Genomic DNA, 13,410 nt, shown 5'->3' on the forward strand with positions numbered 1-13,410 from the left:
CAGCATGCTGTGTGCGGAGTGGAGGCCCTTCAATGCTACACTAGCCAGGGTTCCCACCATCTAAAGGGAGACAAGATTATGTCTGCTATTCTCATCTTACAGTGTTAGCTCTAATAAATAGCACTTTGATATGTCACTGAGTCTGTGCCTTTCTTACTGGGATCATAATGAACCAGCACCACCCAGTGCAAAACAGATGTTAGGACACAAAGCCCAAGCTCACTGGGAAGGAACAACCTCATAAGCTCAGGTCTGTGTGAGCCACTAAACCTCGCCCACAACAGTATTTCTGGCAACGCTATTCCACCATTTTCAGCTTCATGCTTTCTGCCCCCACCCCCCCACCCCACCCCCCCCCCATCCGTCTTGACTGTTAAAGCAAGCTATTTCTGCACAGCAGTGCACAAGCTGTCCATCGGGTTCCTGGAAGGGCTTGAGGGTGGCTTCCTGCTGCAGGTGCTGGATGTGCTGACTAGGAACAGCACACTGCTAGATTTACTGCTCACAGCCCAGCAAGACTTACTTTACAATAGAACTATTAGCTGTAGCCTTGGATATAGTGATCGTAACGTTGTGGAGTTCAAGATCCTGCTAAGCACACTGCAGACCAGTAGTAGGACAAAGACCCTGGCTTTCAGAAGGGCTAACTTCAATATGCTCAAAGCCTAGCTGTGAGAGAGTCCATGGGAAGCATGCATGGAGGGCAAAGAGCTTGTGAGCGCTGGGAGTTACTCGAGAACAGGCTCCTGGAAGCACACAAACAGCCCATCCCCTACAAAGGGAAAAGAAGAAGGCAGAACAGGAGACCACCCCCTGGCTTAGCAACGAGCTTTTGGGTGTGCTTAAACACACCAAAAAAAAAAGACACATGCTGGCTGTTGGCTATGGGATGGTGGCCAAACACCCATCAAGGACTACTAGAACCTTTCTGGGCCATGCAGAGCTGCAGTCAGGAAGGCTAAGGCTCAGCTAGAACTAAAATTGGCCAAAGATGTCAAGAACAACAAGAAAAGGTTCTTCAGCTACATGAGCAGTAAGCAGAAGCACGGGGAGGGCATAGGTCTGTTGCTAAACAGGGCAAGAGAACTGGTCACAAATAATACTGAGAAGCCAGAGGTTCTCAAGACCACCTTTGCCTCTGTCTGTACTGGTGTAGCTAGACTCCAGCTCACAGCCTCAGGTAGCTACAACAAGGTGTGTGTTGACCTGCCAGTAGTGGAGGGAGGGCTGGTCTGCGTCCTCTTGCAAGGGGTCAACCCACACAAATCAGCTGATATGGCTTTTGGAGTTTGAAGGATATTAGTTAGTTAGTTCAGGTTCATTCTTAGTTGAAAAATACAAATGCCCTGAAGATTAAGGTCATTTAATAACAAGGGCTGGCGGAAGGGATGACCTTCTACACCTCTTTCCCATCCTCGCTGAGCATTTCTGTCACCTGCACTCCAGACAGACGGCCGAGGCGGTTCCAGGTGCTAGACCAGCTGCAATCAAAGCAAATCAAGAAAACAGATCAGTTTTGTGCTCTTCAGACTGATCACTCCAGGCCCAGCTGTATGACAGTACGTGTGCACGGGCTGGGGAGGAGAAGGGGAAACACGACCAGCAGTAAGGCCCTGCCTTGTTCCTCTTGACAGTAGTAAAGCTGTTGTGTCACACTCTACCTTAAGCTTCCTGGGCAAAGACTTTTAAATGCTGTCAGTGCTTTTGAGGACTGAACTTGGGTCTCTTCAAAGAAGTCTGGTTTTCCTTAGGATGGGGGTTTAGCATTGGTGAGGCTTTAGCCTTTCATGAACCTCAGCCTGCACTGGTTGCTTCTGGAAACTATGGCCTCGAATCTCGGGCTCTGTTTCTTTAAGATGACTGTAATGTTCAAACTTTCCTGGATACACATGTTCTTCGAAAGAGGCAATTTATTTTTTCTAACTTTTTTTTTTTTTTTTACTTAACTGTGGGATTCTCAAGCTCTGCAGTATTGAAATGCAGGGTGGCTGGTGAGGATTTTTTGCTTACAGTCATTAGGAAAGACAGTATTTCATACAGATGGGATAAACATGCTTTTCTGCATACGGGGTTAACCTCTGTGGTTTATTAGACAATTTCCACACATACGGACAGGTATTTCTTCAACGGGCATACGGCAATATTGGCACAGTGGTCCTGGTACCGGGCTGTGCAGGAGACTGCCTGCCTTGTCTGCCCTGGCTGTAGCACAGATGAAAACACTTCCAGCTCCCTGATTTGTGTGGGGTCCTGGTTGAGCAGCCTTTCGGCTTGGGAGGGGGACCGGAGGGGCACAGCAGGACCCCACCGTCCTGGGCACACTCTGGGGCTGCTGGCGAAGGATGCTGCCATGCAGCTCTGCAGGTGACAACGGCACAGACTCCCTGAGAAAGTGATTTATTCTCTTCTCTTTCCCTGTCCAAAAGCCACTCTCCCACGCTGGGGGAGATCAGAGTTACAGCTGGCACAGATGTTGAAACAGCTGGTTTCTTAAGGGATAAAATAATTGAGAATTTGCTGCTCTGAGCTCACAGTCGCCAAAGATAAATCCCCCTCTCGGCCTTTCCCCTTCCCCAGTGTCAGATATTTCCATCCTGGCTGTGAGAAGGAAGACTAGACACACAGGAGCACTCTGGGCCACAAGGTCTTTAAAAAGAGCCCTTTAATATCATAAAGCAGCAGTTGTTATGGGAGTGCATGACACACAGGACAACTTTGTCCAGAGTTTCAAAAACTGTGGGTGGTACTAGTCAATATGGAAAACTTTCCATCTGCATGGAGGCAGGAAAAGCTTCTTATCACTTCCCCCCCCCCCCCCCCCCCCCTTCCCAAAGCATACAGAGGGCTGCATTAATAAATAAATAAATAAACTAAATTTTCCAGGGCCAGCAGTTTTGTATCAGCCTCACCAAGATTAGCTAGTTTGGGGAAACAGGAGGAGGTGGCCTCTGACACTCTATGTTAACAGCAAATTGTGAAATATTTTGCTCTTAGAGATACATCCAAGTTGAACTCCCAGTGTCGTGTGTACCAGGGACAAACCCTGTTGCCATCAGGTGCTCCTAAAGCTGCTGGAATCTCTCCACAATTATGGTAAGCAAATTAGTTTATGCCTCTGACGTAAGACCTCAGAAAGCTTAGCTACTTCTGCAGGACTTCTTTTGGCACAGCTGTCCTGCATGAGCGGTCACAGGGTAGCTGTGAACTTTGGCTTTGCCATCCAGAGCATAAAATGGAGGGCTTGGAGAGGAAAAACCAAAAACAAACAAAGAAAAACCTCAAACCAACAAACCCTTATGCTATTTCACTGTCTTTTGTGCTTTGTGGGATAAATACTATATGTGCCTTATCCAGTCTCTGCCCTGTCTCAGGTATATCTTACCAGTTGTTAATGGCTGTAAGGTGTCACAGAGGTAGAAGATGATTAAAGTGATAATGTGTCCTGGCTTAGGTGTGTCCAATTACCTAATTGGAAAGGAACAGGCTTCCTAGAGGGGTGGTCAATGCCCTATGCTGGGCAGTGTTTAGAAGGCTTTTGGACAATGCCTTTTAATAACAGCCCTGAAGCGGTCAGGCAGTTGGACTACATGATCCTTGTAGGTCCTTTCTAACTGGAATCATTCTGTTCTCCCCTTCATGCCTTTCCTCGTGGCTACAGCAGTGCAGTGAAGTGGAGCGTACAGGGATACTCGTGTCCAGGTGAACCTGCTCCATCTGTGTCTTTCGTTTTGGTGTGTCATGAATGGTGGGCATTAGTCAGAGACTAGGGAGGAGAAAATAAGCTTACTTTGTAATGAAATCTCTGTTTTCTGCCTTGCATACAGGTAGCAGAGTTCTGTTGGAACATTGACATTTCTGTAGTGTGTATCTGTGTCTAAAAAAAAAAATGTGCAGGTAGTTACGGATTTGCCTTGGGTTGTAGAAGTGATCCTTGACTGGACTTAAGGCTGAAGGTTATTTAATTTGGAGCTGATAAATTTTTATTGAATCACTATACTGTTGATAAAAGGTACTTTTCTTTTCCCTGTTTGGCCCCAGACACAACTACAACACCCTGTAAACCAGAACCAAGTATTACTGAATGACCAAACTTGGAAATCTACTTTTTTTATTTGGCAATCATTCACTTTATTATATATACATATTTAAAGTCTGTACATAGTAAAATACAAAATTAAAGTGTTTCTTTATAAGTTACACAATTAAACAGCTACATTTGTCTGTAGTTTAGCCATCATTTAATTAAAAAAAACAAAAGGAGAGAAACTTTGTTGAGCCATCGTTATATTCATTCACAATAACCTTGGTATAAAACATCCATACAGAGTAAGTGTACAAAATAGTGTACAGTTCATATAAGCTGTGCAAAGACAGCAAAGTTCAGTCAAAAATCAAAGAGGAGTATCCACTTTCCTCTGTCCACACCATGGCTAGCAGAAGCAAAGTGTGAAAAAAGCACAAGCCTGTAGGCAACAAGGTGGGTTAGACAGTGCTTTGAATGTAATATTGATGCATAAATTAAAATGAAAAACATATAAATATATAAGGTCTCCATTACACAAGGCACACTTACATTATACCTTAGAAGTCCTTTCAGGGATTTCAATGGGTCTGTTGCACAAGTACCATGGTATTTGGGGTGAGGAGGGAGGCAGCGTTCGGTCTGTGTCCCTCAATGTTACTTGGTTTTGGAGGAAAGGGTTGCTGGATCAGACCAGTCTTCAGGGGTTCGAAATCTTAATAGTAGCTGGAAATTCACTTGAAAGGTAGTGAAAATGGCCACGGCATCTATATTGTGTTTTCTGTTGTTTCTTATCTGGGGGAAATATGTTTCCCTCTCAACAGGCTGTTCTTTCCTCCCTGCTGTAAAGCAAGGAGCTGCCTGTTGCTTCCTTTCAGGAGAAGGTAGCAAGTCGAGCAAATGTTGATTGTTAAGCAGAGAGAGTTATGAAAAGGTTAGCAGATGCTATGAAAATGAAAACCTCCACATGGGCTAAAAAAATAAGGAATACCTATAAGCAGAAAGTCTTGCAGCTGTGTGATAAAGAACCTGCACTGGAGAAGTGTATGGACATTTGGGTGGGACATCACCTCTTCAATTTATAGCACTCTGGTTTATTTACATCTTTGCAATGTCTCCATGTGATGGTAGGGGCAGGCAGGGTGATCTAAGAGACTGTTATCTCCTCTTCCTCTTCCCCTTCATCATCCTCTTCCTCTGAGTCTGAGAAGTCTGAAGGTTTGCTGGGGCTGCTAGAATGGGACGGAGAAGGAGACATCTGGGAGTCCAGTCTGTCCCTCAGGTGTAGATGTTCTGGGGACTGGTGGTAGGATAAGGGGTGCCGGGGGCTGGGTGGGCACACGGGGGAAACTTCCTCCTCCTCCTCTCCTGAACATTTCTTGCCTACATCACTGAGATCTGGGTGAGGGTTGAACTTGGTGGGTAAGGTCTGTTCTCTGCAGCCACCAGAAGAGAGGAGCTCTCTTTCTTTGGAGTTCCTCCACTTCATCCTCCTGTTCTGGAACCAGATCTTCACCTGGGGGGTGAAGCAACGCAGAAATGAAATGGTTCAGTAAAATAGGGACCAGGAAAGGCCTTTTGGTTGCACCCTCAAAACCCTGCTCATGCCTGTACCAAAGCTAACAGGAACCAAAACCACTGACCTTTGGGGGACCCTAGGAGAGGGGTTGGGGGGCAATAAGGTCATGGTCTGTCCTGTCCTACTTGCCCAGCTGGGAATCACGCTGCTCTCTTGGCTCTGTTGATGCTCATGACCCTGCAAGTTTCTTTGGGCTTTGTGCAATCCCTGCTCCCATACCCTTCTTCTCCCCTTCGCTCAAGCTGCCCCCAGGGGTGAGGGGCCCAGCTTCCCATACCCCCTCTGCCCTCCCCACCCTGTGCCCCTTCTCACCTGCGAGTCCTTGAGGCCCAGCTTGGCTGCCAGCTTCTTCCTGTCAGGTTTGCTGATGTACTTCTGCTTCTGGAACATCTTCTCCAGCGCCTTGCGCTGCACGTCGGAGAAGACGGCGCGACGCAGCATGCCGCGGCGGGGCTTGCCGCGGGCGGCCAGCGGCCAGGAGAAGGTGCCGGGGATGGGGACCACAGCAGAGGCAGCTGCGGGGGGGGACAGACACAGTGGTGAGAGGAGTGGGACTGGCCCCCACTGCCCCCTCCCTGCCCTTCGGGTGGGCACCCATCAACCTGGGGCCGTGAAAAGGAGCTTTAGGCTTAACTAAGCGCCCCCCTTTCAGCCAGTGATCACTGGGATTAGATCTATCAACTCAAACGTATAAAATGGATCAATAGTGGCTGGTTTTGTTGGGAGATTCAAAGGTCTCCGGCCTGAAAAGGCAAAGCGAGGCGTACCGGCTAGGATAGAGGTATAATAAAACAGCTTTCCCTCCCGCTCAGAAGCATTTGATTTTTTTCAGACTCTTTTATCATTTCAGACACATTATTATGCTTGAGATGAAAATGAGGACTTTTCTGATTCGAACAAAACCGCTCCTCTTCAGATGCAGTTTTGATCAATCAGTATTCATCTTTTTATATTAATCTCTTCCCCCCCCCCCCCCCCCCCAAAGTTGGAGAATTCAAGACATGAAAAGTAACAGCTAATTAGCACATTGCCTGGTTCCCAATGGCATTGGTATGATAAAAAGGGTAGAGTTTCGCCTTAAAAAAAAAAGGGGGGGGGGGGAACCTCCCCAAGAGAGACAGAGATGCTAATGAAGCGTGAATGGTAATTGTGTAGTAATGAACTAACAGAAAAAGACTGAGGACAAGCAGCTAACGCCATATATTATTGGAACAAAAGAGATTTACACTTTCAAACTAAACACAACGGCATGCCAGGCTCCTCGGGAGAATACTGATGGCACAATCGTCTCTTTCCCCAAATCATTTTCATTAAATGGACATGAAAAGCTATTTATAAAGCTCAAGTTGTTTTTGTTAGGCTATTCACATGCTGGAGAAAGGAAGCAAATTCCATTATCCGGAGGATGAATGGAAAAGCTTGGGTTATTTTTTTTCCTCTCTCCCTTTCCCTGTTTTCTTTTTAAATTAATAGCTTGTTTGTGTAATTAGATTTCTTTTTTTTTTTTTTTAATTGTTCTCTCAGCATCATAATACTTCAGTGCTGTAAGAATCATACCCCCGTAGCCTGCTTTCTCGCCGAGCCCATGTCGTTTGAATACCACCGGCGGTCTAAACGAGAAGCGATGAAGTGGGAGACCCAAGGTGAGGGAGGGGAGGGTTAGTACGCGGAGGAGGAGGAGGAAGAGGAGGAGGGAAGCCAAGCCAAGCCGCGCCCGCGGTACCCTCGATCCGCCTGTAAACGCCAGCAACCCGACGGGGGTGGGGGTGGGGGGGGCGGAAAGATTTTGGGGGTGGGGGGTTGGGGGGGTGGACAGGGCAGAGAGCAGCTCTGCGGGGGAGCGGCGGCCGCCCTCCTCCTGCGCGGAGCCTTGCGCGGGCGCGGAGCGCGGGCGGCGGCGGGAGCTGACCGCTCCCCTCGTGGTGCTGAAAGCGGCCCCGGGGCGGTGGGGGAAGGCGGCGGGCGGGGAGGGGCTGCCTGGGAGGAGTTGGGGGGGAGGGGGGGGACGGACACGGGGGACAGGGGGACGGACACGGACCCGCCTGGCCTTGGGACCGTGACAATCCCGGCTAATTTGCGGATCAGCGGGGGGAGCGGGCAGGGAGTGTCAAGCAGTCACTGCCTGTGCTAAATCGGGCATCAAATTGGCGCGACTGATGCTTGGATGTTGTACTCCCTCCAACCTCTGAACTGGAGCATAACCCCCGGGGGCGGGCTGGGGGGGCGGGGGAGGCGACACGGAGAAATATTACCGGGCTGTGCCTGGGCGGGAGGAGAGGGGTCCGCCCGGAGAGAGAGAGAGAGAGAGAGAGAGAGAGAGAGAGAGACTTTTAAAGACCTACCTGGGAAATAGGAAGATCTGATAAAAGGCTGGAAGGATCCTTCAAAGTAGGGAAAGGAGAAAGTCTTTGGAGGGACGCTCTGAAGCAACGCGGGGGAAGTTTCTAGTAAATAAATAAAACGAAATTAAGTAGGAGGTTACCACCGGTTGGACCGACGGCAAGGCTGGGTCTGTCGCTTGGTCCGGGGACCAATGCGGTACTTCCCACCCCCCACCCCCCCGGCCCCCCCCCAAAAAAAGAAGAGTCAAGCTGAGTTCGGAACCGCCTAGGAAAAGCGGTTGGGATAGTTTTGCCAGCAAAGCGGCACCCGGGAGGGCAGAGTCAGGCAGGAGACCCGTCTGCGGGACCCCCCGCCCGCCCGCTCCTCTCGTCCGTTCTGCGGCCGCTGCGGCGGAGCGGGAGCGGCAGCGCTGCCCCTCGCCCTTCGCTCCGCTCCTAGGTCCTCCCTCCCTTTCCTAAACTCTCTCCTCGCCCCCCACCCCCACCGCCCCCCTCCTGCAGGCGGTGGGTTCCGCGGAGCCCTGGGGGGGAGGGCGCGGGGGTGGGGGGTGTCCGGGAGCGGGGCCGCTTACCGGCGCGGGGGGCGGAAGAGAGGATGGCGTTGACTCCAAACTTCAGGAAAGTGGAGTCGCTGCTGGAAGTCTGTGGCGAACAGATCCTCCTGGAGCCGGCGGCGGTGGTGGTGAGCTCCGGCGTGCCCGAGTCCGTCCTGGCCGCCGAGGCTGGGGGGGACATGCTGGGAGGGGGGGCAGTCCTGGGCAGGTAACCGGTCGGCCGGCTGATCCGGATCAAATCTTCCACCAGGAAGCTGGAATGGCTGGAAAAAGCTGACTGGAGCGACTGAGGCAAGGTGAGGGTGGGAGTCGGCCGCAGGAGGCTGGGGTAGACGGCCGGCGGGGCGATGAGGCTGGGGAACATCATCGCTGGGGCCGCTCGCTTGTTTGTTTGTTTGCTTTTGTTTTCTGTTTTGGAAACCTCGTTTAGTAAAGATCCAGCTAGCAAGCCTGGCGGGGTTCTCTCTGCCCCTTCCTCCTGGACGATGGGTTTTATAGTGGTCAGCCCCGCTGAGGCTCTTTCAAAAGTGACAGCCCCAACAATGGGGTTCAACAAAGTTCTCCACTTGAGCTTCATTCAGGGCGAGCTCCGGGCTTCTCCATTGGTCCGGGGCTGCAATTTATGATTGGATTAGACTTCATAAGCAACCGGGGCACAATGGCCCCGCCACAAAGAAAGTGTAGTCATCAATTTTGCATATTGACCGCCTCTTTGGAATACAGCGCTCCAAAGGCTCCCAGCAGGGTTTTGTTCAGAGGCAACACACACAGGCTAATTAAATGCCTATTTAAAAGTTTCGAATGACATCTTGCCTCGTAGAAAGGGAATTATTTAAAGAAAGCACTAAATTTATTTGCCGCTCCCCTGCTGAGTTTAGGAAATAAATCAATAAATATTCATACAAACTTATCGGCGGGCTCTCAGAAAAGCACTGGTTTTGTGGAATGGAAAATACAAATTAGAAAACGTGGAACTAAGCTCTGTTGCGGGGGGGGGGAATATTCGGAGAGCAGGTCCCATCGTGGTTTGAGCACGTTCTGACCCTGCTATTAGCATGCAGCAAAATTTGTGCATGTACTTTGGGTTATTTTTTGTCTCTGCACGTCAAAGGTCCGGTATAAAGCGAGCCTGAGGTATTAACTTCTGCTTTCAGGATCCGACCTTCATAAGAGTCTTGTGTACGTGTGCTCAGGCGAGAGGCTTGCCCGTATCGGACTGCAGTGTAAGCCTTATTGTAGCCGATAAGAGCTCTGCTCCGAGAAAATCTGAACATTGCCGATAGAAAAGATCTGAATAGCTTTGTGGGACCAGAGCAGCCCTCTCAGGTTCTCAGTCTGTTGGTCCTCTTAAGCTCATCTACATTAAAAATAGTGGAAATCACTACCCTCTGACCGTGAAAATGAAGACAACGTTGTAGGATTTGGATCCTTTCGGCTTAAGTAGTCTGAGCTAAGTCTCGGTCTTATCGGTATCGGTGGCTCGAAGCCTTCTCGATGCCGCCAAATTACCTGAAATCGCTTTTTATCTGCGTGCGTGTGCAGAATTTCTGGAGGTGTATTCAGGTCGGTGCCGCAGAGCCCGAGGTCCCTTAACTTTGGTGCGAGGGACAAATGACATCGTCTAACGGAACAGTAGAAAAGAGGGATTTTTCTGGCAGAGAGGTTTTGTTTGTGGTGGCAAATATGGAAACAGGCGCAAGTGTAGTGAATTTCCTTTGGAGCTGGGTGAAGAAAGCAACTATTGAGAGCGGTTTTACCTGATTTCTCTGTTGAAGACTATAACAGATGTGTTAAATGTCCTATGTTTTAAAAGCACCCTATTCAATCCTTTGGTGTGGCTGAACCTTTGCAAGCAGAAGTGTGCAGCTCAACCATGCAGCCTTTATCCTATTAACCATGAACTAACTGTCACCTTCAGCTGTTTTCCCTTTTTACTTTTTAACACAAAGCTTTCTCAAAAATCTTATTAACCAGCTTTATTTCTCTCGATGGTTTTTGTCCGGACGTTTTGTGTTGATTATCTCCATGTCGATGCTTTAACCATTCAATAAAAGTGCATCTGCGATTTATATCACATTAGGGAAGAAAGAAAGTCTGTTAAACCTCTCCCTTGATTCAAATCAAAAAGTTATTTATTAGAGAGGACGGAATCAGCCCTCGAAATTGTATGATCCTGACAAGCTTTCCCGGTGCTGTACGCCGGCCCCCAGCAGCTGAGCATCTGCACAAGGCTGACTTGGAAGATCCGTTGTCTGAAAGCATCGCTTTGAAATAAAACCTCGCTGGAGTTTTCGCCCCCTCTCCCCAGTTTTGTTAATCTTGATGCTTAAGCAGGTAAAGAAAAAAAAAAAAAAAAAAAAGGCAGGAAGGCGCGGGCAGAGTCCAGAGGGGTCGCGGAGGGGCGGGGGGCTCTGGCGGGTCCCCGGCACCTGCCCCCGGCCCCCGGCGGGTACCGCTCGGGTACCGCGGCGGGGGGCGGGGGGACAGGGACAAGCGGGGGGCTGCCCCGTCCTGCTCTGGGTTTAGCTCCCCCCCCCCGCCCCCCGGAGCGCTCCGGGGTTCTCACAAGCCCGTTTACACACACGGCTGCTCTCAAGGTGTTATTGAGCAAGGGAGTGGGACGGTAGCGAATGGGAAAAGCAAACGGGGCTTTCCCACTAAAATAATTGACGGGCACCCCCCGTCTCCCTCTCTCTGCCCCGTGTCCCTCCCCTGCCCCTCTCACAGCCGCGCTCCCCCCCCTCCCACCCGCCTCCATCCCGGCATTTCCCAACGCAGCTCCGCCCGGGCTGCTCCCAGAACACTTCGGGTTTTACAGTCATTATACGTTTCCTTTGAGATGATTTACTCCTTTCTTTACATATACATTGGGGGCATTTTGCCTCACTATAGACCAACTGCTGCTAATTTCTCTGGTTTAAAAAAGAGGGTCTGACATTTTCTGGAAGGTTGGGTCAAACGCATGCTGGGGCACACGTGGACCCAGTTCCTTGTGATGCGTCTGAGCACACTCATAAAGAATTCCTTAAGCACCAAGGCAAAAGGGACTAGACATCTATTGAAAGGGAAGATAGACCATAAGAAACCAAGAAATCAGACGAAAGGATCTTATTTTAAGTGATCTCCTTTGGAAGTTTCTTTTCAAAGGCAGTGATCATTTAAGAGAAAGGGAATTCTAATGTCTCAGGATAAAACCTGTGACTAATGCCGTTTGACCTATGCTCACGCCGTTTTGTGCTTCCTGCCATTCATTTTAATGTCGTTATCTTCAAATTTATTTCTTAAAAGTCACTCACTTTCTTTGTCGCTAAAAAAAAAAAAAAAAGAAAAAGGCGAAAAAAAAAAAATTAAACCAAACCCAAAACCGCCGGGAGCGGGGCGGGGGTGTGTGTGTTGGGGGGGTAAAGCTTGAAGCCTGCGTGTGTCCCGGTCCGAGGCTGGTAATCCGCATGAAATTGGGAGAGCCAGCACTTCAAATCCGGAGACCAAAGAGCTCGCCTGGGCTGGGCCAGCGCCTCCCCAGAGGCTTTTGGGAGCTCCATCCCTCGCCCCGCCGCCCCGGCAGACGGACGTCTCAATCACCGCCGCGGCTCTGCCCGCTGCCCCACGCCGGGCGGCCCCACGCCAGACACCCCCCACCCCCTCTGCCTTTCCTCGGCCGGTCCCCGGCGCTTCCCGGGTGGAAGCCAGGGAAAAGGAGGTGGAAGCCAAACTTCGCCGCCCCCCGACCCCGCTTCCCAAGCCGGGAACCCCTCCGCAAGGGAACCCGCAGCCCCGCGGCTCCTCGATCTCCAAACTGCGGAGCAAGCGCGTGTCTGTGCGTTTTGGTTTGGTTTGGTTGGGTTTAGTTGTTGTTGGTTTTTTTTTTTTCTTTTCATTTTTCCTCTTTTCTCCCGGGGAGGGGGGCAGCAGCGGCGGCGACGGGAGGGATGCTTCATCCCCAGCGTGTCCAAGCTCCCTAACGATGCTTATCGACCTCGTCGGGAGCTTGAATGGAGGCTGCGGGGGCAAAGCTATATTAAGACACCTAAGGCTTCACCTTTAGAATTCAAGCACAAGGAACAGTAACTGTTGGTTCGTTCAAAGCACTTCTAGATCCCCCCCTTTTCTTGAAAATCCTTCTATTGTGCCAATCAAGCAGATGGTTTGCAGGAAATATAGCTTGGCCCCAGTGACCGAAACTAATTTTAACTAGCTTTCCAAGCCTGGCACGTTTGTTTTGCTCTTACAAAATAGCTAAAAAAACAGCTGGCAAGGGTGAATTAAACCCATTAAAGACACATTTATAAGAAATTATATTCACATAGGTTGCTTGAAACCCCCCTAAGAGGGGAGAGATGGGCGTATTGAAATGAAAATGTCCCCGAACACACTACCCTCCTTAACATCGCCTGAGAGTCTCAAAACATTTTACTAAATAGATTAACTTGACTATTGTTTCGCATCACATTTATCAGCTTCATTAAGTGAATAGCTGAACAAATATATTACGCATGCATGAAAAGCTCTTTTGGGGGCTGCCTTATTGTGTCCTCAGCCCTGACAGGTGGTTAACTGTGTTTCTCTCTCCTCTCCCCCTCTCTCTCTCTGCGCAAAGAAAGAGGGATCTCGGACAGAGTGCGCAGCCCAGACTTGGCAAAGGGACCTAGAGGGGAGAGTTACTTTCTTTTCCCTCGCCATTCATGCTGGCCAGCCTGGAGTGCACACAGCCTGAAATGCAACCAGATGATCTGATCATGTCAAAAGTAATTAACTTTAGTTTGGTCTCTGTGTCTTGCTTGCGCTTTACTAACTCCTACCAAGCCTGTTTAATTTGCATCCTTTCTTCCATATTTGATTATTTTTATCCTTTCCCCAACCTCCACCTTTGTTTTAAAAAAATAATCTGGGGTTGAACAATCCCTCTTCTTTCTT

General features: G+C 49.6%; 1 protein-coding gene across 2 annotated transcripts; it reads right to left on the reverse strand.

Annotated features, from left to right (window-relative positions):
- Window positions 1-5,168: 5,168 nt before the first annotated feature.
- On the reverse strand, window positions 5,169-8,863 carry DBX1 (developing brain homeobox 1). 2 transcript variants are annotated; one of them, XM_086472408.1, is made up of 5 exons: window positions 8,515-8,863; window positions 7,943-8,044; window positions 6,368-6,370; window positions 5,913-6,115; window positions 5,169-5,537 (listed from the first exon to the last, which is right to left on the reverse strand). In XM_086472408.1, exons 1-5 carry the CDS (start codon window positions 8,861-8,863, stop codon window positions 5,169-5,171), a joined length of 1,026 nt encoding a protein of 341 aa, XP_086328534.1. The 2 variants fall into 2 exon arrangements, with proteins under 2 accessions (XP_086328534.1, XP_086328535.1); XM_086472409.1 differs by lacking the exon at window positions 6,368-6,370.
- Between the last annotated feature and the right edge of the window lie 4,547 nt (window positions 8,864-13,410).

This window comes from Leptosomus discolor, chromosome 12 (genome assembly GCF_034619465.1).
Source record: "Leptosomus discolor isolate bLepDis1 chromosome 12, bLepDis1.hap2, whole genome shotgun sequence".
In the NCBI taxonomy this organism is placed as follows: domain Eukaryota; kingdom Metazoa; phylum Chordata; class Aves; order Leptosomiformes; family Leptosomidae; genus Leptosomus; species Leptosomus discolor.